The following is a 25,689-nucleotide window of genomic DNA, read 5'->3' on the forward strand; positions in this document are numbered from 1 at the left end:
ATTAATGTAATTTAATAATCGAACTATTTAATGACTATAGGTTGCTCAAGATATATTTGGTAATCATAGAAATCTAGGGCATTAAAATAGGAAACACGCCAAATATCTACAGAGTTATTGGTTTGAAGTGAGATTTTATGGTCATCAATATTAAGTAGGTCTAAAATATAGTTTTAATCTAATAGACCAATAAACGCGGAGTAATTTAATATATAATACTAACAGAAATATGTAAATTTGAATACTTACGGCATTTTAAAACACGCAGCAACTTTTAACACACGCACTTTTCCGAACAACTTGCAAAGTGACATAGATAAAAAATACTGTGGTTATGTCTATGTAGTTGAAACATTTTTTAAATATTGTCACGTTGGTATTCTGTGTTTTAATAATTTGTTTACACCATATCTGTGCAGCCCTTCACAGATAAGAAATAAAAAACCGCATACACTCCGTTCGCAACTCGAGTTGCGACGATCATTTTAGAGGTGCGAAATGTTGAAACCTTAGTTGCTGGAATCATGTGAGTGGTTATGGCATAGTTTTGTCAACATCCACTTATATAATCTCGCAACTTGTCAGTCAGTAAGAACTAGGAAAACTATACTCATCCCTTTCTTTTGGATGCTAGTACTAGCGTAAGACAAAGACAGTATGATTCTCTCTGTCTATGTTTGAAATGAGACAGTCCTGTGCTAAACATAGTAAGTTTACTTATCCTCGTACTTTTTTAATGTTAAACCAAATTGCACCCTTCAAACCGGGATGCATCAGATTTATTGTCTATTACAATTAGGTTTATAATTAATTAGGTGATCCTCGCTTTCGGTGGTACTTGGTTCAACAGGTCTCAGGAATACTGCACGCATTATGGGGACCTTTGAGCCAGGTACGATGCAGGGTGGGTTATTTTAGATTTAGTTTGATTTGGATTATTGTAGTTTTTTTTTATAATTTAAGGTTTTGGTTTGTAAACAAATATTTTGAAAGTAAAACTAATAAAATAATATAATTGGGTATTAAACTAAATATTTTTTTACTGTTACAGATCCCAATTCGGCTTCATAAAGATTTTAAGAGTGTTCAGGGTGTTAAGGCCACTGAGAGCTATCAACAGAGCCAAAGGCTTAAAGGTCAGTAGTTTCTATTTTCTTTTCGTTATTATGTATCTAGACAATCCTTTGGATATATACATTATAATGTTCTTTAGTCTTTTGCGTGCTAAAATGGTCCTGAATACAGATGTGCAAGTTTCGGAAAGTTTCCAAAAAGTTTTAAATATTCTCGTCAGGAAAATTTCTCAGGAAACAAAGAATAACTATTAAATAAAAAAAATTAAACACCCTAACGCTATATGCCAAAATATGTACTTATGCCCAAAATGCCTTCATTTTGGAAAAGCGCTGACACTCTTCAAATTACTGGATCGGCTTCTATCAAACATAGCTAAGAACCACTGCAAAGAAACTCGATTTCACGAAAAAAGTAATTGCATCCCTTGGATAACCACCACTCCACAGACAGATAGACATTGGCGTGAAACATCCCCCTTTTTTATGTTGGATAACCTCCGACAAAAGTTCATTTTGGATATACTTATAAAATTTCGATTCCTTAACAAAAAATTTCCAATATTTTCAATGGAAATATCGCAATTTTGGAAACTTTCCGACATTAGTAGTTCTGAAGAACGAAGCACCATAATACGGGAAGGTTATCTTAGGTTATTTCTTTATAGGTAAATCGTTATTTATAAATTAAACATACTTCATACTTTTTGTCAAATAGAGTCAAACTAACAAGGAACGTACCCAACTGTCCGGTTCCGATTTGATTTATATTTATATATGTTATAGAGTAGTCTAAAATAACGGACACGTATTTTTTTTAGCTGTCCAAACTCAACCTATTGGGAGAAATTGTCCTCCAAAGTACTAAAAAGTTACTAAATCTTCTAATTCCTATAGAAAGTGATGCTACAGCAACTTGCTAGTTAATGGCTTGTTTGAGAACAGGAAAAAATAATGTACACGTGTTTTGTTATATCTGCTTAAACTCAAGTTTTCCTAAAAAAACACCTGTATTTATGTGTAACTTTAGCGATAAGATATTATAAAACTTCGAATGTCGATTTTTTTTGGAAAAAATGAGTTTAAGCAGATATAACAAAACACGTGCTCATTATTTTTTGCTGCTTTCAAACATATACTCAAACCAGCCATTAACTAGCAAGTTGCTGGAGCATCACTTTCTATAGGAGTTAGAAGATTTAGTAACTTTTTAGTACTTCAGAGGACAATTTCTCCTAATAGGTTGAGTTTGGGCTGCTAAAAAAAAATACGTCTCCGTTATTTTAGACTACTCTATAACATATATAAATATGAATCAAATCGGAACCGGAAAGTTGGGTACCTTTGCTTGTAAGCCAAGTTGGCAAAGATTTTGATAGCCCAGCCTGTGCAAGTGTTAAGTAAACGTCATAATTTCATAGAAGTTTGATGTTTAAAATAACACTTGCAATGCCGGGCTGACAAAATTTACCTTCATTTTTTATCACTAGTTATTTTTGTCTTTTCACAAAAGGCAGTTACATTGTCGCTTGCCATAAGGAAGCTCTGGCAGGTTATTCGTATAATGATACCAGCAAATTGCATCCTTATGGTAAGCGACAATATGGTAAGTTTTGCTTGGAAACGCCACATTTATATTTTTAAAAATATACATTTTTTTTATTTCTCATAATCGTGTAGTCCAGGGGTTCCCAATCTTTTTCAACATGCGGCGCAGTTACAAGTTTAGTATTTTGCAACGGCGCCCTTGTAAATTTAAAATCACGGTCGAAAAAGAGTGACACAACGCTATATTATTTACCGATGCGAGCGCTCAAATAGGTACCCGCGAATATTTGTGGTTTCGGATAATGATAGAACTCACGGCGCCCCTCTTTACTTTCTACGGCGCACCAGGGCGCCGCGGCGCACACTTTGGGAACCCCTGGTGTAGTCAGCATAACAGCTACCCTTGAAAAAGGTAGTAATAAATTGACATTGTGTCAATTCAAGTTAAAGAACCTGATAATCAGACAGAAGTTTTAATGGCAAATCGAGTGCTTGAGAAAATGAAACATCGACAAATCATAACATCAATAAGTCAGTCATAGATTAATAATTAAAAGATGTAAATTCTACTTGCTGTAATTTACAGGGAAATTTCAAGAATGCAAATCAATTACAAATCCGACCATAATTTATTTATTACATATATTAAGTGTTTAACAATAAAAACGTAAACTGTAGGATACAGTGTCAAAAAATAAGAGCACTACCAATGGGTGTATCAAAAAGATATCAAACGTGTTGTGTATTTCACGGTAGCTATCTTTTTATACAATGTTTAAAATATCTATAACGCTAAGGTAACATCGATAATAATATGGTAGCCGGTCAATCCCACGCGTCAAAACTGTTCCTGAGTTATTAAATAAAATAAAATATAAAGAATGGCGCAAAAAGCGCTAGAAACCGCTATTCGGGATCTTCAACAAACTGTGACCGCAATGACGAACAAATTAAGCGTACTCGAACAGAGAATAACACAGCAAAATGAAATAATAAACAACCAAAGTGAAGTGCTAAAGCGACTAAAACCGAACTCGGAGGGTACCGCAGCAACAACCCGTAAGTCTATCGCCAACCATACATCCCCAGCCCCACCAGCGCTCACAGCGCTGCAGCAGCGGCCTGTCCGTCAAGCGCGGCTAAAAGCCGCCGCGACCGCTGCACCAAGCGCCGGTAAAAAATCAAGCGCTATCGTCGCTGGTGGATCACAAACACCTGATATTGCGATAACACCCGAGGTAAGCAGACAAGAGACGAATACGCATAATGAGGAGCCGTCATCGCTAACGTCCCCAACACCGAATTTGAACTTAGACCGCAGCAACCTGAATAAAAATGACACGACGAATGATGTGTCAACACATCCCGCTGACTCCAAAGACGAATATCACACCGTGTCCTATAAAAAGGGCCGCATGCAAGCAAGACCAAGACGGATCGCCGTCACAGGTACCGGCCCAGCGGACGGCGACGTACAGACGACAGAGCGCGTTAAAAAAATACATGCCTGTTTTTTCAAGACCGACACAACCCCGGATATGATTCAATCATACATCATAAAGAAAACCGGCTACACTAACTGCACAGTCATCAAACTACGCCTGAAACATGATCACTACGCGTCTTTCGCGATAACTGTGTCTTGCAGTAAATTCGACGAAATTATGTCTCCCGCTATGTGGCCGGCTGGGACGGAGGTTAGCGAGTGGTTTCGAGCCGGCGGCGGGCGCGCCGGGCGCGCTCCCCCCCGCAGCCGCGACCCCCGGTCCCCCGCTCGAGCTGATAACAAGACGTAAACAAACTTTGCGAACAAATAGCAATAATATAGTGCCATTGGTCATTTGTCAACAAAACATTCAATCACTCAACACCAAAACCAGGCAACTTGAAGTATTGTTAGAAAAAGAATTGAAATGCGACATTCTAGCCTTAACTGAGCATTGGCTGACAAGTGATAAATTGGAAAGTATTTATATAAATAACTTTAGACTAGTCTCCAAGTTCTGTCGTAATTCGCGTGAACACGGTGGCGCATGTATTTATGTAAGAAACTCCCTGAGAGTAAAAGAGTTAGACGTATTAACCGCCTTATCGGTTGAAAGATACTGTGAGATTGCTGCCATAGAGATTTTAGATTTTAATTTGATAGTAGTTTGTTTATACCGCACAAATCTAATTAGAGCGTCAGACTTTTTAGATGTACTAGAGCGACTGCTAAGCAAGATCAGTGAATTAAAATATGATTGCGTGATAGTAGGTGATACTAACATAGACTGTTTGAGCCTAACCACGGATCATAAATTGTTGTTGGATATACTGCCCTCATACGACTTTAAAAATATTGTAAACTTTCCAACTCGTGAAACAAGGACAACATCTACCTCCCTTGATCATGTTTATATTAACCTAAGCGACAACACCCTTGTAACCGCATTTCCAATAATAACAAATATCAGCGACCACTACGGTGTCCGCGCCGTGATTGAGCGCAAGCGCATGTCAGTGCCGCCCGCGCCCGCGCTCACCCGCCGCGTCCGCAACTACACAGCCGCTTCCAGACTCGCCTTTACACGAGCCGTAGACAGCGTAGATTGGAACGAATTGTACAATAACAAAACCACCGTTGATGATCTCGCCCTTACAATAATCAACGTCATAGTAAACAAAATAGAAATATGCTTCCCATTTAAAATTAAACCAAATGTTTCTAGATGCACCACTTGGATTACAGAAGAAATCTACTACACAAAACGACTGCTGTTTGATCTTGTTCAACTCAAAAACAAATTTCCCGATGAAACGGAGTTGGTGCAAAAAATCGCTGACCTTAATAGTAGGTATGATAGGCTTACGCGCACTACTAAAGCCGAATTCTACGCTACTAAAATCAATAATAGCGATAATAAAATCAAAGCCATGTGGAATATAGTCAACACAGAGACAAATAAAATCAAAACTTCCGCTGTTGACTATACAGATGTCATCAAAAAACCAGATGGCTCGCAATACTCGAGCAAATTAAATTTATTAAATGCTATGAACGAGCAATTCGTTTCCGCTGCGACGCGGTGCGGGGCCCCGCCTGCTCAGCCCGCGCGCGCCCTTGCCTCGCTCTCACGCGCATGTGCCGCTGCTGATCGCTCACTACGTTTTAAACACTTTTCACCGGCAGAGGTGTATAAAATTATCACTAAGTGTATTGCTAATAAACCCACCCAAGATTTGTACGGCATTTCGGTGGAACTTTTGCGATTTTCGGCCACTTCCCTTATTCAGCCTTTGTCCATACTTTTCAACGAATGCCTGAGAATTGGTAATTATCCGAGATCATTTAAGGAAATAAAGGTCAGCCCACTGTATAAAGGGAAGGGGAAGCAAAATGATCCAAGTTGTTATCGTCCCATATGTATCATACCTGCGGTGGCGAAGGTTTTCGAAAATGGGCTAACTAGCCGTCTATCCCAGTTCCTTCTAAATAACAACTATCTATCGGAACGCCAGTATGCATACAGACCGGGACGATCAACCACAATGATAGCGCGTGAGGTGGTGCGCCGTGTGCTTGAGGCGCGAGAGGGCAAGCTTGAGGTCGCAATTATTTTCTGTGACCTGTCGAAAGCCTTCGACGTGGTCGACCATGGGTTGCTGAGTTCGAAGCTCCATCACTACGGTATTCGAGGACCTGCGCAAGCCCTTATGTCAGATTTCATGCATAAAAGGACGCAGTACGTAACTGGACAAAGAGGCACTTTGAATTCACACGGGCTGTCGGCCACCATCGGCGTCCCCCAGGGATCGTCCCTGTCAAATGTGGTATTCTCCATTCTGCTTAATGACTTACCTATGGCAGTCAGTGGAGGCGAGGTCTACATGTACGCAGACGACGTTGCGGCAATTGTAACCGCCCCAAGCATAGATCAACTAGAATTGAAGCTAAACGTAGTAGCCGGACAACTGTCGAATTGGTTCGAACAAAACGGCCTCATACTAAACCTAACCAAAACACATTTCATCCAGTTTGATTTGTCTGGACGTAAGCGCCGTCCATTGCATGTAGATCTCGCTGGCGGCACCATAGACCAGGTTAAAAGTATCTCCTTTTTGGGCTTCCACATAGACCAAAGCCTAACATGGGAGAGCCATATTGATTCCCTGTGCGGTAAATTGGGAAGGGCCTGTTTCGCCCTTAGCAGGCTGACGACCGCCCTCCCGCTTCAGGCAGTCCGCAGCTGTTACTTCGCCAGCATACAGTCCATCGTTCAATACGGGCTTGAGCTATGGGGCCGTGCAGCCGATTGGCAGCGTGTCTTTCGACTTCAAAAACGAGCTGTAAGGGCTATTGCTCGAGTTCCATGGCACGAGTCTGCAAGGCCACATTTCACTGCCCTGGGGATTATCACGCTGCCGGGCCTCTTGATACTGCAAACAGCCTTATACACGCGAGAGAATTTAGATAAATACCCCAGGCGGGGTGACAAAAGCGACCGTATTACACGATACGGACACAAACTAGCTGCAGTGCCCCGTAGCCTAGCAAAGTCGGCAAAAACTATACATGTCATGGGCCCCTCTGTGTATAATAATCTACCATCAGGAATAACAGACGCACCTAGTTTGTTAATCTTCAAAAATAAACTGAAAACTTGGCTTGTTGAGCGGTCGTTCTATAATATAGAAGAATTTCTGACTGCGAAATGTTGATGAAAATAATAACAATAATACCTACGCAAGTACCTAATGTATTTTAATTAATATGTTGTAATTTCAATTCCTTTTTTTTATGTTATTTGTACTAGTTATGTAAGTTGACATGTAATCACCTATTACCAATAAATAATGAGTATGAGTATGAGTATGAGTAATAATAAATAATAAATTTCTTTATTTCAGATACATGCGATCCATAATTACACAATCATTAATATTATAGCAATTTTGATAAAATTATTTAGACAAAATATAAATTAATAAAAACAAATATACATTAAAATTACAATACTTACTTAATTACTTGCACACATAAAATTAAAAACTAAAACGAATAACATACAATTGATAAAAACTAATAAATCAGTTAGACGCCCTGTGCAGCTTATCCCAATGAAGCTGGAAAGGGCCGTCTAGGCGCTCTGCCATCGTCTGAAGGAGGCTATTCGATAATACATAGACATGTCAATATTTGATTTAGTCAATCACTTTATTTTGCCACAAAAACTTGTATGTCTGCTGTTAATAAAATATATATGTCTGCTGTTAATAAAAATAATTATTTGAAGTACCTTTACTAGAAAATGTATAATATATAACTGTATGATTGTTATGTTAAGAGATCAGGACAAAGGGATTTTATATAAGGTGTATGAAGGTAACTTATAAAACATGGTAGTTATGAAAATAATAATTATCTACTAAACTAAGTAGCAGCACTTTCTGCTGGAGTAAAAACAAAAACCAATTGAGGGGGGATTTAAATCTTCTCGGGTCAGAGGTGTAGGGTTAGAGCCGGTGTAGCTTTATTTGACGTTCATAAGCGCATTTTATTATGCCTAGGTACTTGAATAATAATTTATCTTTATCTTTAAGCGAGATGCCTTGGTAATCGTTGCAGTTGTGATGTCGGTCATAGTATGAAAAGCTTCTAGTTCAGTAGATATGAGTGATTTATAAAATTACCTCGTTTTCGAAGTTATACCAATGCACTTTGTAGGTGGAATTTCATACCGGACTTCTGTTATTGATTTTATATATTTTTTTTTTGTGAAAACTGAATTTTGATGTTTCTTAGAGCCACTTGCACCAATCCCTAACCCGAGGTGAACCGGTTAAACCTGAAGTTACCGTGGTAACCAATACAATTTGACATTGGGTTAACGGTTTAACCGGTTAACCCCAGGTTAGTGGGACGGTGCAAGTGGCCCTTAGTGTATAATTTTTAATAGCAGTTGGCTCCCTTAATCCCTTGGCCCTACACAACTTTTACGTTTCAAAATTTATGAGAAAAATTTCACACGATATATTTTTAAATTTTTTTAAATTTCTAGCACGTAGTTCAATGCGTGATCGTTGCCATAAAAACCATCGGCAACATTTTGTTGGTGACAAATCTTCTACAGTTCATGTTTGCCGTGATGGGCGTGCAAATGTTCAAGGTAGGGTAAAATGGTAATGGTTAAAATATATTCACAAAAATGTAAAAAAATCGCAAAATTTTTACGACACCTTTGGGTCCTACAGACACAAATAAAATTTATTCATGTAATTCATTTACTGCCCCTCAAAAATATGTTTTTTTTTTTACACACAATCACCTGATTTCGTTTTTTATGTGTGAGGCTTTAATCGTGCCATTTTGGAAATTAGAATACTAACATTTCTTTTTGCTTCGCGTGTGAGTCCAAAAAATTCGCTAACATAATAAGCATGCCATATTCTGTTCATTTGTTCAATCAGCCCAAAGGTGTTGCGTGTAATTTTTGATTGGAATTTAAGATTTTTTTGGACTCAAAACGAGCTTTTGTGTTTTTTTTTGCCCAAACCGCCCTACCTTGACATTTACGCTCATTTACTAGGAGAAAGGTACTTGGTTTAACTAAGTGTTTTTGGTCTTTTTTAAAGCTTTCAAGTCAGATCAGGACGCTGGCAAGTTAAATAAAAAATAAATAAACGAATGTTTTTTTTCGAAACCAAGGACTAACGTGAGCCGTGTATGTAACATTTTGAAATATTTTTTAATTAATCTGTTTTTGATTTTTTTTTATCCAAATGTCGACACCACGACCACACATTGGAACACACGATGACAATGTTATTAAAAACCCTGTGATTTTGGTAAATTTTATGTTGAACGTACTAATATCTCTTTCTTCTTCAAATACGATACTGTCTTTATTGTTATTGTTGAATGTGGCCCGTTTTGGTTTTGTATGTTGAATGCTGCACTTTTTTTTGTTAAATGCATCTTGTATTGCATTCTATATATGTAGTATGTTGTAAAATGTGTGATAGCTTCCATTAGATCGATTGGAAATATTTTTTTAATAAATCACATATTACAGTTTATGTTTGCCGTTGTAGGAATTCAATTGTTTAAGGTAATATTTAACTTTTTTCTTTAATATTTTAACAATTAGATCTTTATTGTTAAGAAGTTTGCCCTTGTCCTAATAATTCCGCAGGCATTTTAGTACTTGGTGAAGTGTTTCATAAATATGTTAATATACTGATTGCCGCAGCATGTGACCTTTCAGCTACTGGGGCATTCCAGAAGAGTTAGGTACGCGACGCTATTTTTTAAAATTTCTAATAAATAAATATTATAAGACATTATTACACAAATTGACTAAGTCCCACAGTAAGCTCAATAAGGCTTGTGTTGAGGGTACTTAGACAACGATATATATAATATATAAATATTTATAAATACTTAAATACATAGAAAACACCCATGACTCAGGAACAAATATCCATGCTCATCACACGAATAAATGCCCTTACCAGGATTTGACACCGGGACCATCGGCTTCGTAGGCAGGGTCACTACCCACTAGGCCAAACTGGTCGTCATAAAGTTGAGAAGCCGATATTTGGCATAATAACTCTTGAAAACTCTAAATTCAACTGTATGGTAACGGTATACAATACAGACTACTGCAAATACACGTCACAATGGCGTCACATCATCGACATACGAGTAGTAGACCTTTCCAGGAATGCCCTTAACCAGGTAGTAAAATGCCTATGGATAAAAAAAAAGTAGTACGTGTTGTTACTGTCGTGTTTTGTTTATAGAAACGAGATCATGTGACTTTATAATTACAAATTACTTTTTGATTAAAGACAAAGATGTAATACAAAGAAATACATACTCAGATCGAATTATAATCAAATCAGAAGTAAATAATGAAAGGACACTTGTTTTTATCGGAAACAAAACTGGTTATAAAAAAAATGTTATATATTAAGGTATAAACCTATTATAAGGGAGAAGTAGAAGAGGTAGCTGGAAGGGGTAGACCTCGGCAGACTTTCTCTGATCAAATTGGGGAAATCCTGAAGAAAGGCCAGGTCAAGAGCACCCTAAATCGACGAGCGTGTATGAGGAATGTCATGAAAGTGAAGGAAGCGACAGAGGTATGTCAGGATCGTAGCAAGTGGAAATCCGTGGTCTCTGCCTACCCCTCCGGGAAATAGGCGTGATTATATGTATGTATGTATGTATGTATGTATATACCTATTGCATTATATTTTTATATTTAAATCAGTTTGAATTTCTTTGTTTTAAATCTTTGTATTTTTGGAATAAAGCATGTGCATTTATTTAAAGCCTCCAATATAATCCAATCTTATTTGATTTCATTGTATATTGCAGGGAAAATTCTTCTTTTGTACCGACACCACCAAATTGACAGAAACCCAATGCCAGTAAGTATTGATGCATTTAAATTTACCGTTTATGTGACTTCATTATTCCTCGTTAATAATATAATTTTGAGCAAGTAGTTGAGGCTGATGATGAAGCGCTGGTGGCCTAGAAGCCTAGGTAAAAGCGTGCGACTCTCAATCTAGAGGACGCGGGTTCAAACCCCGACTCGTACCAATGAATTTTTCGGAACTTATGTACGAATTATCATTTTATATTTACCAGCCGCTTTTCGTCGGAGGAAAACATCGCGAGGAAACCGGACTAATCCTAATAAGGCCTAGTTTACCCTCTGGGTTGAAAGTTCAGATGGCAGTCGCTTTCGTAAATACTAGAGCCTACGCCAATTTTAGGGATCAGTTGCCAAGCGGACCCTAGGCTCCCATGAGTCGTGGCAAAAATGCAGAAATATGACTAATATAATTAATAACACGTATATAACTAAAATAACTCTAACGATTACGTTTATTTTAAAATCATTGAACTTGACAATTATCATCTTACTGTTTAATATTTCAATCAATATTAATATTATAGTTTATTTTTGTTATACAACTTAAATTAAATAATATTTATGAAAATTATTTATCCATTTTATTAACCGTCATCCTTAATTAAAACACTATTACAAAACAAACATTATAAATTGCTTGATTTTTAACTATCTCGCATAACACCTATATTGTAAGTTTATTCACTTGATAAATATTATCTTAACATTTCAAACAGTCGAGGAAATATGTGTAAATGAAGTAAACAAATATGATGACTGTAATTATTTTGTCATGTAAAAAGAAGGAACCTTTCTTCATGAATTGACGTCTTTCAAAAGGATAGATAATAGATTATTTACTGAATATTTTAGGGGCACATATATTATTTATAAAAATAACGAGCCTCAGAGGATGGAACGAACATGGAAGGAGAATAAGTGGAACTTTGATGATGTCCTGAACGGGATGCTGACTCTATTCACCGTATCTACATTTGAAGGATGGCCAGGGTAAGAAATATTCTTTAGGTATTCGACCTTTATAAAGCGTTTGACAGCGATGATCATATTAATTTCGTTTTGATATGAAAACACTTTGGTCTACATATCTAATATTGCCTTAAGTAAAATACGTAAGGCAGTATCAGGCATGTCCTCATATTTTCGCTGTCGAACATGAGCACATGTTTGTATATAAAACCCAGTTTTGTAGTGAAACTCGAAGTACCGCAGGGTTCTATTCTAGGCTCATTCATATTCTTGGACTTCTTGGTGAATCTAACAAATGATTAATCTTGTATGTAGTACAGTCAGCATCAAAACTAACGGATCAAATAACGTTTCATAAGTATCTACCTTTCTGTAACAGCTTAACCAAAAGTGTTGTCTTTAATATAGAACAAGTAAGACTGTAAAAGATATACTTTTGAACGTGAATTTTAGAAATGTATCTGTATTTATAAAAGTTATCCGGGATGTCAGATACTTTAGGTGCGTTGTTTCATCCGCTACTATTGATGCTGACTACTTGCTATTGACCATTTGCTGATGACATCAATTATTTTCAACCGTCAATTATTTTTGCCCGAGAATCAATTCTAAAAGTGTCCTTATCAGTAGTAGGTACACAAGGTAGTAGGTAAGGTTGGTTTTCAGTTTTACCTAATAGTCCGATGCCCATAGGAGGGACATTTTAAGGTTAACCATGAAACCCTTGCATGATTATTCCAGTTTACTGTCAGTTTCAATGGACTCGCACAAAGAGGACGAGGGCCCCATAGAGAATTCGAGACCGTTGGTTGCGTTCTTCTACATTAGCTACATCATTGTCATCGCTTTCTTCATGGTGAGTGATTTTAATATTTCTACTTTGAAAAAAACTTAGGCCTTATACAAAAGGTACAATGTGGATATAACATAATATGGCATAATGTACGACCGGTTTGGCCTAGTGGGTAGTGACCCTGCCTACGAAGCTGATGGTCCCGGGTTCAAATCCTGGTAAGGGCATTTAATCGTGTGATGAGCATGGATATTTGTTCCTGAGTCATGGGTGTGTTCTATGTATTTATAAATATTTATATATTATATATATCGTTGTCTAAGTACCCTCAACACAAGCCTTATTAGGCTTACTGTGGGACTTAGGCAATTTGTGTAATAATGTCCTATAATATTTATTTATTTATTTATTATTTATTTATTTATTTAATGTGGATATGGTATTAACTCCGCCTTTTGTATTCTGTAAGGTTTTATCTTTTGTACAATAAAAAAAATATTCCTAAATATTATTTTGGAATATGTATCAGTTTTTATGAACTTGCAGAGACGACAAAAGTGATGTGATAATGACAAGACAAATGATAAGAGTATTTTAATTCCAGGTAAACATCTTCGTAGGTTTTGTCATAGTGACGTTCCAGAAAGAAGGAGAACAAGAGTTCAAGGATTGTCAATTGGAAAAGAATCAAAGAAACTGTTTGGAATTTGCGTTAAAAGCAAAGCCAAGTCGGAGGTAAGATAGTTGTATTTTATTAACGCCTTAAGGCGATTGTATAACATAAAATATATATTTGTTAATCATCTGATATTTTGAATGTGATGTTGCGGCTTTATTCTGAAGAAAGACAAGTTAATAAAGCAAAAATGCAATTATTTGATATAATACACCAAGTTTTGAAACTTTATTTCAAATACAAGGGTGTTCAAACACTTTATTTTTTTCATGATGTATGAAATCCAAAAAAAAATGTATTTTATTTTATTTAAGTATCTGTTTTCAAATTATTTAAACATGTGATTTATAAGTCTTGAAGTAGATAAACATTTTTATTCTATTTTTTATAATCTTTCAAAAGTTATATTTTTTAAATGTCAACTAAAAAAATCATAAAAAAATTTAGTCAATAACTTATAAATCGCATTTTCAAACAACCTGAAAATAACTACTTAATCAAAACTAATTGTTTCTTTTTTTTGTAATTATTAAAATTTCATACAACGTTGAAAAATTTCAAAGTATATGAGCACTCCCTTGTAGTTGAGATAAAATTACTAAACTTGGCGTATTTTATCGCTATAATAAGTGAAACAAAAAGGATGTAAACGCTACTTCTAGCTAGAGTTTGAATTTAATTGAGTCTGGGATATGCCCCAATCACCAAGGTGGTCGTCAAGATCGTATTAAAACCAGCTTGAAATCATAAATTGTCATTTTAGAATCGACCTCATGATCCGTTGTCTTTTTTGTGCAGATACATTCCAAAGCACCGTATACAGTACAAAACGTGGTGGTTCGTGACGTCAGAGCCGTTTGAGTATTTCATATTCACATTCATCGTGATCAACACGCTGGCCCTCATGATGAAGTTCCATGACGCGAAACCTTGGTATCAAACGGTAAATACAATACTTAGCGCCACTTACACCAACCCACCAGGGGTTAACCGGTTAAACCTGGAGTTATAATGGTTACTAGTACAATTGGACACTAATTGAACAGTTTGACCGGTTAAACCCGGGGTCACCAAAGTTACCAGTACAATTGGACACTAAGGTAACGGTTTAACCGGTTAACCCCGGGGTTACCAAAGTTACCAGTACAATTTGACACTAAGTTAACGGTTTAACCGGAACCCCGGGCTAGTGGAATGGTACAAGTCGCGCTAAATATACTTTCCGCTGTGTTCGCCTCTACTACCGATGCAGACACCTCAACCTGACCACGACCGCTCTGTCTGTGAAAAGATAGAAAAGAAGACAAGAGATAAATATATTTTGTGTTTCTAATCAGGGTGCGTAGCCGACATGCCAATCGTTTACGCTCCGTAGCGCACGAAACGCAACTGTCACTGTCGCACTAATATGGAATAGTGATAGAGAGATATAGTTTGTATTTTTCTCCGTGAGCTTCTACGGGTTATCGTCTTATCTATTGTTTAAAAACCGCAAAGGCGCGTGCCACTATGAAAAAATGGGCAGGCCGCATAGGTAGCGTTTATTGAATTACTACTCTATTGAGCACGGAATAAGATTCATTATGAACTAATACAGAATTCTAACAGAATAGCTGTCTGATCTCTATTGGTGCGTCTAAGGTAGGCGACTAAACGCTCTCAAACCAGCTTAACTTGTGACACTGCGATCCGAAACAAAGATACGTATTCGAAGACCTCGCTTGCACTGGTAATGCGAGCGCACGGCTAGCTAGCGCAAAGGAAGCAATGTTATGTTTCTCGAGGAGCAGGTAAAAAACAGGGCCGGATTTTCACACAAATATATTTGGGTGGTTTTACGTTGTTTAATTTAAAGAGATAAAACATAACACTATTTAAATAGTAGGTACACATCTAACAGAATGGGTTTGTGTAATTACAATAATAACGAGATATACTCATTTTTATAATCAACTGTTTAAACAGTTGTTTGCTAATTTTAAACTTTAAACAGGCTAATTTTAAATAAACAATAAAACAATGGTAAAATAGTAATAAATATGTATATCCATTTAACACTCCCGTACTACTAATGTTAAAATAGACCTATATGTTATAATTATGTACACTAAAATAAAGATATTATTTACAATAGAGTACACATTTAGTAAAACATTTATACAAATTTATATTATGAGTCAACAAAAAAATAAGTAACATATACATAATAGTGTATGCATAAAATAAATAAATATAAAACAAAATATGCATATCGTTTAGAGTCAAATCACGCTAACTCTTTCAAGCAAACCATACAAACAGTGTCAGTTTGTTAGAAGTCTGAAGAGTTAGCGTTATTCGACTGTAGGTAAAATCACAGAAAATAATGTTAAAATAGTTTTAAATATATACCTATATATTATAATAGATTAAAATAAAGATATAATTTTATAATAGACTACAACATTTAGTAAAACATTTAGTTATACAAATTTATATTATTATTATTTTTAACACTGTACTAACAAAATAAGATCATTGTTATCTTGAATGAATAAATTAACATTATTATTAGTCAACAAAAAATAAAGTTATATATAGCTACACAATATTGTACGTATGAAATAAATAAATATAAAACAAAATATGTATACCGTTTAGAATCAAATCACGCTAAATCTTCCAAGCAAACCATACAATCAGTGTCAGTCTGTTAGAAGTCTGAAGAGTTAGCGTTATTCGACTCTAGGTCGGTAGGTTTAAACAGTTGATTATAAAAATGAGTATATCTCGTTATTATTGTAATTACACAAACCCATTCTGTTAGATGTGTACCTACTATTTAAATAGTGTTATGTTTTATCTCTTTAAATTAAACAACGTAAAACCACCCAAATATATTTGTGTGAAAATCCGGCCCTGTTTTTTACCTGCTCCTCGAGAAACATAACATTGCTTCCTTTGCGCTAGCTAGCCGTGCGCTCGCATTACCAGTGCAAGCGAGGTCTTCGAATACGTATCTTTGTTTCGGATCGCAGTGTCACAAGTTAAGCTGGTTTGAGAGCGTTTAGTCGCCTACCTTAGACGCACCAATAGAGATCAGACAGCTATTCTGTTAGAATTCTGTATTAGTTCATAATGAATCTTATTCCGTGCTCAATAGAGTAGTAATTCAATAAACGCTACCTATGCGGCCTGCCCATTTTTTCATAGTGGCACGCGCCTTTGCGGTTTTTAAACAATAGATAAGACGATAACCCGTAGAAGCTCACGGAGGAAAATAGAAACTATACAAAGCGTTTCGTTGACGTAGCGCACCTCCTTAGCTAGGCATCCTGGGGGCCTTGCGAAGATGACAATATATCGAATTGTCTGAGTGACAAACAACACAAGCCTTAGCTTACGGTGTTCCTTAGTCAATTTGTGTAATAATGTCCTAATAAGTATTTATTATTACAATCGATAAATATTCCAAAAAGTGACTTAGTAGAATTTGCCAGTATTGTGTTAAATAAACTTTCCACGTTTCTCATAAAAGTGTTATTTTTTCTTCAGCTCCTCGATTATTTAAACATGGTTTTAACAACTGTATTTACATTGGAGTTCGTCTTCAAACTAGCTGCTTTTAAATTTAAGGTAAGTTTACGTGGTCTATTAATAATTTTATATTATGCTTTAAAAATACTACAGAGTCCGTTTGAGATGCTAAGGGTCACTTGCACCAATCACTAAACCGGGGTTAACCAGTTAAACTTGGAGTTACCATGGTTACCAATACAACTCAACACTAGGTTAATGGTCTTCCCCGGGTTAGTGGCTAACCCTGGCTGGTGCAAGTGGTCCTAAGACTTTTATCATACTTTTTAGAAGTTGCTATAAAGACATGAATGAAATAGACGCTGCTATACGTTATTTATCTGGAGGTTTAAAATGTATTTTAATTCCTTACTCCTAATAGTTCTTGAGCGTTTGTACCAGTGCGGATTTTTCATCACTTTAAACTGTTTTTTTTTCTAGAACTATTTTGGTGACGCGTGGAACACTTTTGACTTCATTATTGTCGTTGGCAGTATTATTGATATCGTCGTGACGCAGGTCAATGAAATGGATCCCTCAGTGAGTACAATCTCTTTCCAAAGATAAGTAAAATGACCTTGTGTTCTCACAACTGTTTCTAAGGTACTCAAAAAATTATATTGTTTCTGGAAGTCTAAGAGAGGTATGGGCTTTGTTAATGTCAGCTCGCTTTGTGTGGTAGGGCACGGCACAGCGGATGTCATTCCAGATCTAGAGCAGAGCCCAACTGGGGAAGTACCTCCACCTTACAGAAAACCGCAGCCAAATAACACTAGACCCTACTCATAGTGTTGTGTTCCTGCCGGTGAGTAAGGTTGCCAGAGCTCAACGAGGGGGAGGGGGGTTTAAGGTCGGCAACGCGCATGTAACTCCTCTGGAGTTGCAGGCGTACATAGGCTACGGAAACTGCTTACCATCAGGCGGACCGTATGCTTGTTTGCCACCGACGTAGTATAAAAAAAAGTCTGGAGAATAGGACACAATTCACACAATACTCAAATATTAAAATTTTGATACAATCAATTTAGCTTATAAGGTTAAATTTATTTAATTACCTAATACCTCAGATTTATTTTTTAGCAGATAGTTTGGATTAATTTCGTTCTAATGATGAAGTCTATGACAAATTAAATAAATTCTATATTGAATATAATGGATTGATAATGACCAGATAGTTGAAAATATAGAAAGGATCAAAAAGTCAAAAGTGATATAAAAAAATAAATATTATATAAAAAACATCGTGAGGAAACCGGACTAATCCCAATAAGAACTAGTTTACCGTTTGGGTTGAAAGGTCAGATGGCAGTCGCTTGCGTAAAAGCTATTAGTGCCTACGCCAATTCTGGGGATTAGTTGCCAAGTGGACCCCAGGCTCCCATGAGCCGTGGCAAAATGCCGGGACAACGCGAGGAAGATGATGATGATATTATATAAAAAACCTAACAGGCAGAGGCGCTGAGAGTGGAACCGCCGGATTATCCGCGCCGTGTCCAAGACTATTTGCCTTCTGCATCTGACCCTTGATCCAGCCACCCAGCGAGACTCTCCTAAGGTGTTAGTCGAGACTATTCGCAATGAAACCGTTCTCTAAAACGACCATCGATTTTTTTCAGATGTCACCCGAAAAAAGCAAAGGTTCTGTACTTAAATACGTGGCCTTCTTCCGATTGTTCCGAGCGATGAGATTGATAAAACTACTCTCTAGAGGAGAAAGGATCCGTACGCTTCTGTGGACCTTCATCAAGTCTTTCCAAGCCCTGCCTTATGTATTCCTTCTGATCGTGCTATTGTTCTTCATTTATGCTGTTGTTGGAATGCAGGTTAGTACTGTTAAAGGAGAAAACACTATGCATCGTTAAGTAAAGGATTTAATACATAAATACACGGAAAACAAGCTTAGATAGATCACATTTCGACGCCGTAATGGCGCGCGATCTCTTCTGACAGTTCGTACCGGGCCAATAGTGTGACCATCCGCGACACCGATCGTAGGTCTTGACACAAGTAAGCCTCACAATGTGTTATCAGTATTTACGTTTTGAACGCCAAGAACACCTAAAGACGACGTAACTAAGTGGTGTCCACAGCGCCATGGACAGTTATAAGTGTTATGGCGTACGCTTTCAAAGTAAACTTCGGCAATTTTAAGTAATAGACCGCGAGCCAGATTTAATATTCAGATTTATTCATAAATTTTGCAAACTCTTACAAACTTATTCTAAATGTAGCCAGTTTCTAACAAACAGAAATATCAAAATGACGATGATGAAATTTCGGCTACTTTTTACTGAAAAAAAATATATGATTATTATTGTTACAATTATAAGAATATGCATTATTTCCATTTCAGCTATTTGGAAAGATAGATGTAGACGGTGAAACCATAACTGAACACAATAATTTCCAATCATTTGGTTCTGCGTTGATGGCACTGTTCAGATCTGCTACAGGTAAGAAAATTGGCTTTCTTTAGGCTAATTTTATGGTTTAACTTATGTATAGATCGTGTCATTCACGAAGGCGCGCGACTTGACTAGTAATGTCATGTTATTAAAGGTTAGATTTGAAAAATCTGCGCGACATCGATGACACGAACTATATAGCTTAACTATAGATATTGTTGGGTCCGTCGAGCGACTCGTTACGGCAACTCATTTCGATGTGTGAGAGGTATGCTGAGGAGCATGGTTCGTTCGTACTCTTCAAAGCTAGTACATACCCTACAACAATACCTGAGATCATGCTGTGCGGCGTGCCCTTGAAGAGAGTTGAGAGGTTCAAATACGGAGGTTTTTTCTGTGTGTTCCCTGGTTGTATGCGCTTTTCGCTACATGCGGTTTTTCCCTTGTTATTAGCTATCCTCGTAGGCTCGTAGGTAGGGTCAGCATCAATAGTAGCGGATGAAACAACGCGCCAAAAGTATCTGATATTCCTTATAACATATTCCTTCCAAACATTGAAAAATCTCTAAAATTCTTTTAACGCCTTAATTTTTCTACATAGAGAACCACTACATTTTGTTGAGCTGTTACAGAATGGTAGATAATTTTGAAACCTTGTTTGATCCGCTACTTTTGATGCTGACTGTACCTACTTGTAGCTCGCGCTGGCACTGAATGTTTTCAAATGAATAATCAATGTTCTCATCATTATTTTTAGGCGAAGCATGGCAAGAAATCATGATGGCGCTGTCCCGGAACAATAAAGAGCGTCCCAACGAACCGGCCGGTTGCTACAACCCGAATAATGAAAATAAGAGTATCATAGATCCGGACGGAACTGGCTGCGGCAACTGGCTCGCGTTTCCTTACTTCATCTCGTTTTCACTGCTCTGCACGTTCTTGGTAAGCAAGTTACCCTCACTGGTGCGTTGCGTCGCTTCATCCCAACGTATTTAATGTGGCATGTCATAAATATATATATATATCTCGGGAATCGTGGGCGTATCATACTTTTTTTTTTGCGTTTAAAATTTTGGGTCCAGTCCCCGCGAAGTGTACGGGCGGCTGGATCCGTAAGGTCTGTGGGATTTTTTATATCTCTAATGAATTAATTATGTGACACTGGGGTGATGTTGGCGTATCATACTAGCGACAGTACATCAGAACCTTCAATAGTGGATGACGACGGCTTTCAATGAAACACGATGTTCAACTCAGTCTTTATTGGGCAAGATTGGTTACAAATCATAGCACACGTTACATTCCTTATCTTGAGCAAGCCAGTGGGTTAGACCCAGGACCCGCCACCGACATCTTTTCTCGTTTCCGTCTGCAGAATGATAGACAGCATAACTTCATTTATTCTCGATTTCAATTGTTTTAACAGCGCACTCTATGACGCTTTGGCAGTACTGCGTCTAACGCCACTCAAGTGTAACGTAACACCCTAGCTTGCTCTATTTGTCAAATATGGTGTGATGAATAGCCTCTTGAAGGCGATAGATGGCATAATTCTGTCGTTCTCCGACATATAAAATGACGCAACGTTGACGTTGCGACGCCGCTTGGGCCGAAACACAATACAACGCACCAGTGGGGCCCATCTCTTAAGCCTTTGTTCGCGAAAGACGTCAACGCGTGATACGCGCACCTTTAGCTCAATACCAACCTTCGTACATTCGTTGCATTGCCGCACACGACTGGCATGGCGTTTCTATCAAAGACGCGAGGTGGTAGAGCGGTGCAGGATGTGGAACGTTGTGAATGTTTCCACTAGGGATGTGCCAGGTAGCTGAGCGGCGCGAGGATGTGTAGCGCGTTCTTTTGAAATAAGCGAGCGTGATGCGGTGAGGCGAAAGCGCAGCGCGCGCTACTGGCCGCTGCTTACGTCTCGCAATACATCCCTCGCAACACCTTCCTCGCAACACATCCCTCACACCACCTTCCTCGCAACACATCCCTCACAACACATTCCTCGCACACATCCTTCTTTTGTTTTGGATGTACAAAAACCTCGCTCCGCTGAGCTGTTTCCACTATAGCTGCGCTGAGCGAGGATAATAGTTATTTGTTTTACAAAGATGTTGTTTAACCGCTCGTGCTTATACACGGTGCTACATGAGGAAACCGAAAGATTTTGACAGTGTATTACTGATCATATTTAGAGACTAAAATGTCATATAAACTTTCTGGATTTTGCCTAGTTTCAGAGTTAATACCAATGTAAAAAAAAACATCTTCTTATCGTAACTTAGCGCAAAACGCCTTTTTGATCGCGATGATGCCATCATGGGGCGTATAAGTCTAAATATTCTTATTGATAGATGTCAGAAAGTGACAAGCAACCTTTCAATTCAATTCAATTCAATTCAATAATTTTAATTCAGAAAATAAATTCCATATACCAATACATTAAAATGTTTGCAAGAACTAGTTTTTACAAAAAAAAATCTTAAAAAAATATTTCAGTGCCAGTTTTACCATAACATTAACTTTTTGTGTACAAATACGTTCAATATTAAAAAAAAAAAGAAACAAAAAAAAATTTTTTTTGGCTTAATTAACTGAATCACATATAACATTTTTTCCTTCGTTTGGCCTCAGAAGTGCGTGGTTAAAATCTTTCGGGTTCCTCGTGAGCACCGTGCATTGATACCCGAGCAAGGGAAAGATCCCAAATTTGAACCACGAGCGTAGCGAGTGGTTCGGGAAGTGGAATCTTGAGTGTTGCGAGGGTTTCAAAGCACGAGGGTTAAACAAACTTTGCCTCCATGTGAAACACTTAATTTTTCACCACACCAAATACTGTGAAAATACTAACTGTAAAATATCAAACAAAATCAAAGCAAATCAATTCAAAATGAATGTTATTAAATATTAATCATCCAAAATCATCATTCAATTATTCTACCAGCCAACATAAGGACACAACTCAAAACTTGCATTTGATTACTTTGCCCCACATGTGGATAAAATGCAACTTTGTCATCAGTTTTTGAACAATCAAGAGGGCCTTTACTTATTGGTATTGGTATTCCGATACAAACGTGATTTTCGTTGAGCCAAACAGCGACCAAAACCACTATCTATGCATTTAGTTATATTACTTTTCATCTTCTTGCATACAATGGGCTCGAAGCACGATGGTTTTGGAAACAGCAATTTTTATGCTGAATTTATTTCATTAAGTTTTTTTCTAAAGCAAAGACGTTTGTTTCAGATCATTAACTTGTTCGTAGCCGTCATTATGGACAACTTTGACTATTTAACCAGAGATTGGTCGATCCTGGGACCGCATCACCTTGATGAGTTTGTTAGGTAAATGACATAATGTTTAGCCAATTATACCTTTTCATTGCTACTGAGGGCTTACCGCGAACCACGTTCGACGTGTTGCCTCTCTGTCGCACTTGTAAATTCGTACGTAAATGTGACAGGGAGGCAACACGTCGAACGTGGTTCTCGGTAGGCCCTCTGTTTTACTGTTTTTGTTGTGCCGTATGCTTGTTCGCCTATGATGTGGCATAAAAAAACAACAGGTTGCACTCCGGGAGTGCCGGCAGAAGTGAAAACTTGAATATTAACGTTGTGCATTTTTGATGTTAGGGAATAATTTTGCACGAATTGCTTTAATTATCAGTATAAAAGTACTATCATTTATGTGGTAAAATACAATACTTCCTCTCCTACGCCGCGCCGGCGGTCTACTGGCTTCAATGACATTGTAACAGTTTTTCGATCAGGTCACGTGTCCGTCTTACAAATTTTCAATCTGACGAATCTGTCGTCACGTGACCTGTCGCGAGTTTAATCCCCCATCACAAAAAGTGCACAGCGCCGCTAAAGAAGTTTTCACTTCAAAAAAAGATAGGAAATGGCGAACCAATGTACAAATTTTTTTGTTCTTAGCGACCTTATTTTAGTAGGTATAAATGCCTTGAACCATAACTCAACATTTCAGATTATGGAGCGAATACGACCCAGATGCAAAGGGGAGGATCAAACATTTGGACGTGGTCCAGTTACTCAGAAAAATAAATCCACCTCTAGGTAAAAAAAATGCATCCTTTTTTAGCCTATTTAAAGTGTCCCACTGCTGGGCAAAGGCCTCTTCCCTCGTTCTCCATAGCTCCCGATTTTGTGCTTCCTTCAGCAACAGGCAGGACAAAGAGGTAGAACGCTGGGTTGATAATTCCTGGAAGGGCTACTGGTCCATAAAAGAGCTAATGAAGAAACCTTCCACTGTCACTTAAGCGAAAAGCCGTCGACATGTGTATAAACTTAACCTTCGGTGCGCAAATTTGGTCACTTGCAGAGAATCAGAAGTCAAAACTGGAAGTCTTGCAACGCGCTAAGGAGCGCAGCATATTAACTGTTAAAAGGACCGATCGCATCCGGAACATAACCACCGGATCACCGGCAATGCTGACATTAGCAAAAAAACAGCCAAGCTCAAATGGGACTGCACCGGCCTCGTCTTTCGCATTCTCTATCTCATAGGCGGACTAACATGGCCACCAAGTGGATGCCAGTAAAGAAGCGAGGGCGGGGCAGGACCAGGAAGAGATGGCGAGAAAAATAATTGAGTCATATAGAAGCAAAATCAGCAATAATCCACTTTTTACCTGTGGATAGATAGAATAGTCTTCAGTGGAAGATACAGCTTTAGGAAGACAATCGGATATTGTGACTTTGCTTCTGTATAATACAATTTTCACTTTTATTGTGGCAGTTTCACACTCTGTCGCTTACAAATCGGTGCTCTATTTGCTTGGTCTGAATTTACGTATTGTTTCCCTAGGCTTTGGTAAACTATGTCCCCACCGGACGGCCTGCAAGCGTCTCGTCTCGATGAACATGCCACTGAACTCGGACGGGACAGTCAACTTTAATGCAACTTTGTTTGCGGTGGTGAGGACACAGCTGGGGATCAAGACAGTCGGTAATTATCTAAGAAATACAAAGCTACAGATGTGCTAGTAACGGAAAGTTCCAAAAAGTTCTATGAAATTTCAGGAAAATTTCACAGTAAACAAAGGAAACTTCCTTTTTGGAAATGTTTTTTTATTTATTATATGTAGTAGTTTTACTTTCGTTTATCAAAATGCTTTCTCCTATACAACTAACAAACAAATCAAATTATTTTATGAAATATTTTTTGGTTTTTGTTTTTCGATGAAATTTGGTGTAGGGAGGTTTTGGGGGGCAAAAATCGATGTAGCTAGGTTTTATCTCTGGGAAAACGTGCATTTTAGAGTTTTTATATGTATTCCGAGCAAAGCTCGGACTCTCAGATATTTTTACTTATCTTAACAGACATTTTGCTTTTTTTTTTATATCTCAGTTTTCCGTTTTGAAACGAGTCAATAAATTGTATTACATATTTTCCAATATTTATTTAGGCATCATAGACGACTGCAACACTGAGCTGCGAGCCATCATCAAAAGGGTGTGGAAACGCACATCCAATAAGGTTCTCGACCAGGTGGTCCCACCCCCTGGTGACCCCAACGAGATCACCGTTGGAAAATTCTACGCTACATTCCTCATACAAGACTACTTTAGGAGGTAACTTTTTAATTATTTTTATTACAACGTCTTTAGATATCCGCACATTGCCATTCTACGTTCAGTCTTTATTATCAATTATCTGTCACTTTGTTGCACTGCGACAATAAACATTTGTACATATGAAATAAATGGTAGTTTTATCTATTATTATACTTAAATTTCCTGCAAAATCGTTGTCGTAGTTCAGTGGCAAACAAGCATACGGCCCGCCTGATGGCAAACAGTCTCTGTAGCCTCCAGAGGAGTTACATGCTCGCTGCCGACCCTAACACCCTCGTTCAGCTCTAGCAGCCATACTCACCGGCAGGAAAACACTATGAGTAGGGTATAGTGTTATTTTGCTGTAGTTTTCTGTAAGGTGGAGATACTTCCCCAGTTGGGCTCTGCTCTAGATCTGGAATGACATCCTCTGTGCTGTGCCCTACCACACTAAGCGAGATGACATTCACAATGCCAATACCTCTCTTTTGGACGTAGTTTAAGGACATATCCCGGTCCAAGTTTAAGGACTTATCTGGGTCCGAATGTTTACTTATTTATTTATTATATTCTAGTTGTTAGAGTAGTAAGCTTCTATTGCACTCTGTTAGAGAGAGCAACTGTCGTTTGCTATGTGCGTAGATAGAAT

At 37.7% G+C, this 25,689-nt stretch overlaps 1 protein-coding gene across 2 annotated transcripts in view; it reads left to right on the top strand.

The window, feature by feature from the left end:
- LOC133530696 (muscle calcium channel subunit alpha-1-like) overlaps positions 1-25,689 on the top strand; it is a 126,329-nt gene that overhangs the window by 79,018 nt on the left and 21,622 nt on the right. For both annotated transcript variants that reach the window (XM_061868713.1, XM_061868715.1), the window contains 16 exons: positions 1,052-1,136; positions 8,663-8,770; positions 10,990-11,042; positions 11,906-12,043; positions 12,764-12,878; positions 13,420-13,550; positions 14,290-14,434; positions 17,026-17,106; positions 17,488-17,586; positions 18,663-18,869; positions 19,400-19,499; positions 20,209-20,393; positions 22,711-22,808; positions 23,452-23,540; positions 24,292-24,432; positions 24,893-25,058. In XM_061868713.1, coding sequence (XP_061724697.1) covers positions 1,052-1,136; positions 8,663-8,770; positions 10,990-11,042; positions 11,906-12,043; positions 12,764-12,878; positions 13,420-13,550; positions 14,290-14,434; positions 17,026-17,106; positions 17,488-17,586; positions 18,663-18,869; positions 19,400-19,499; positions 20,209-20,393; positions 22,711-22,808; positions 23,452-23,540; positions 24,292-24,432; positions 24,893-25,058 — 1,941 coding nt within the window. The remainder of the gene's footprint in view (positions 1-1,051; positions 1,137-8,662; positions 8,771-10,989; positions 11,043-11,905; positions 12,044-12,763; positions 12,879-13,419; positions 13,551-14,289; positions 14,435-17,025; positions 17,107-17,487; positions 17,587-18,662; positions 18,870-19,399; positions 19,500-20,208; positions 20,394-22,710; positions 22,809-23,451; positions 23,541-24,291; positions 24,433-24,892; positions 25,059-25,689) is intronic.

The sequence above is a fragment of the Cydia pomonella genome, chromosome 23 (assembly GCF_033807575.1).
Source record: "Cydia pomonella isolate Wapato2018A chromosome 23, ilCydPomo1, whole genome shotgun sequence".
NCBI classification, from domain to species: Eukaryota; Metazoa; Arthropoda; class Insecta; order Lepidoptera; family Tortricidae; genus Cydia; species Cydia pomonella.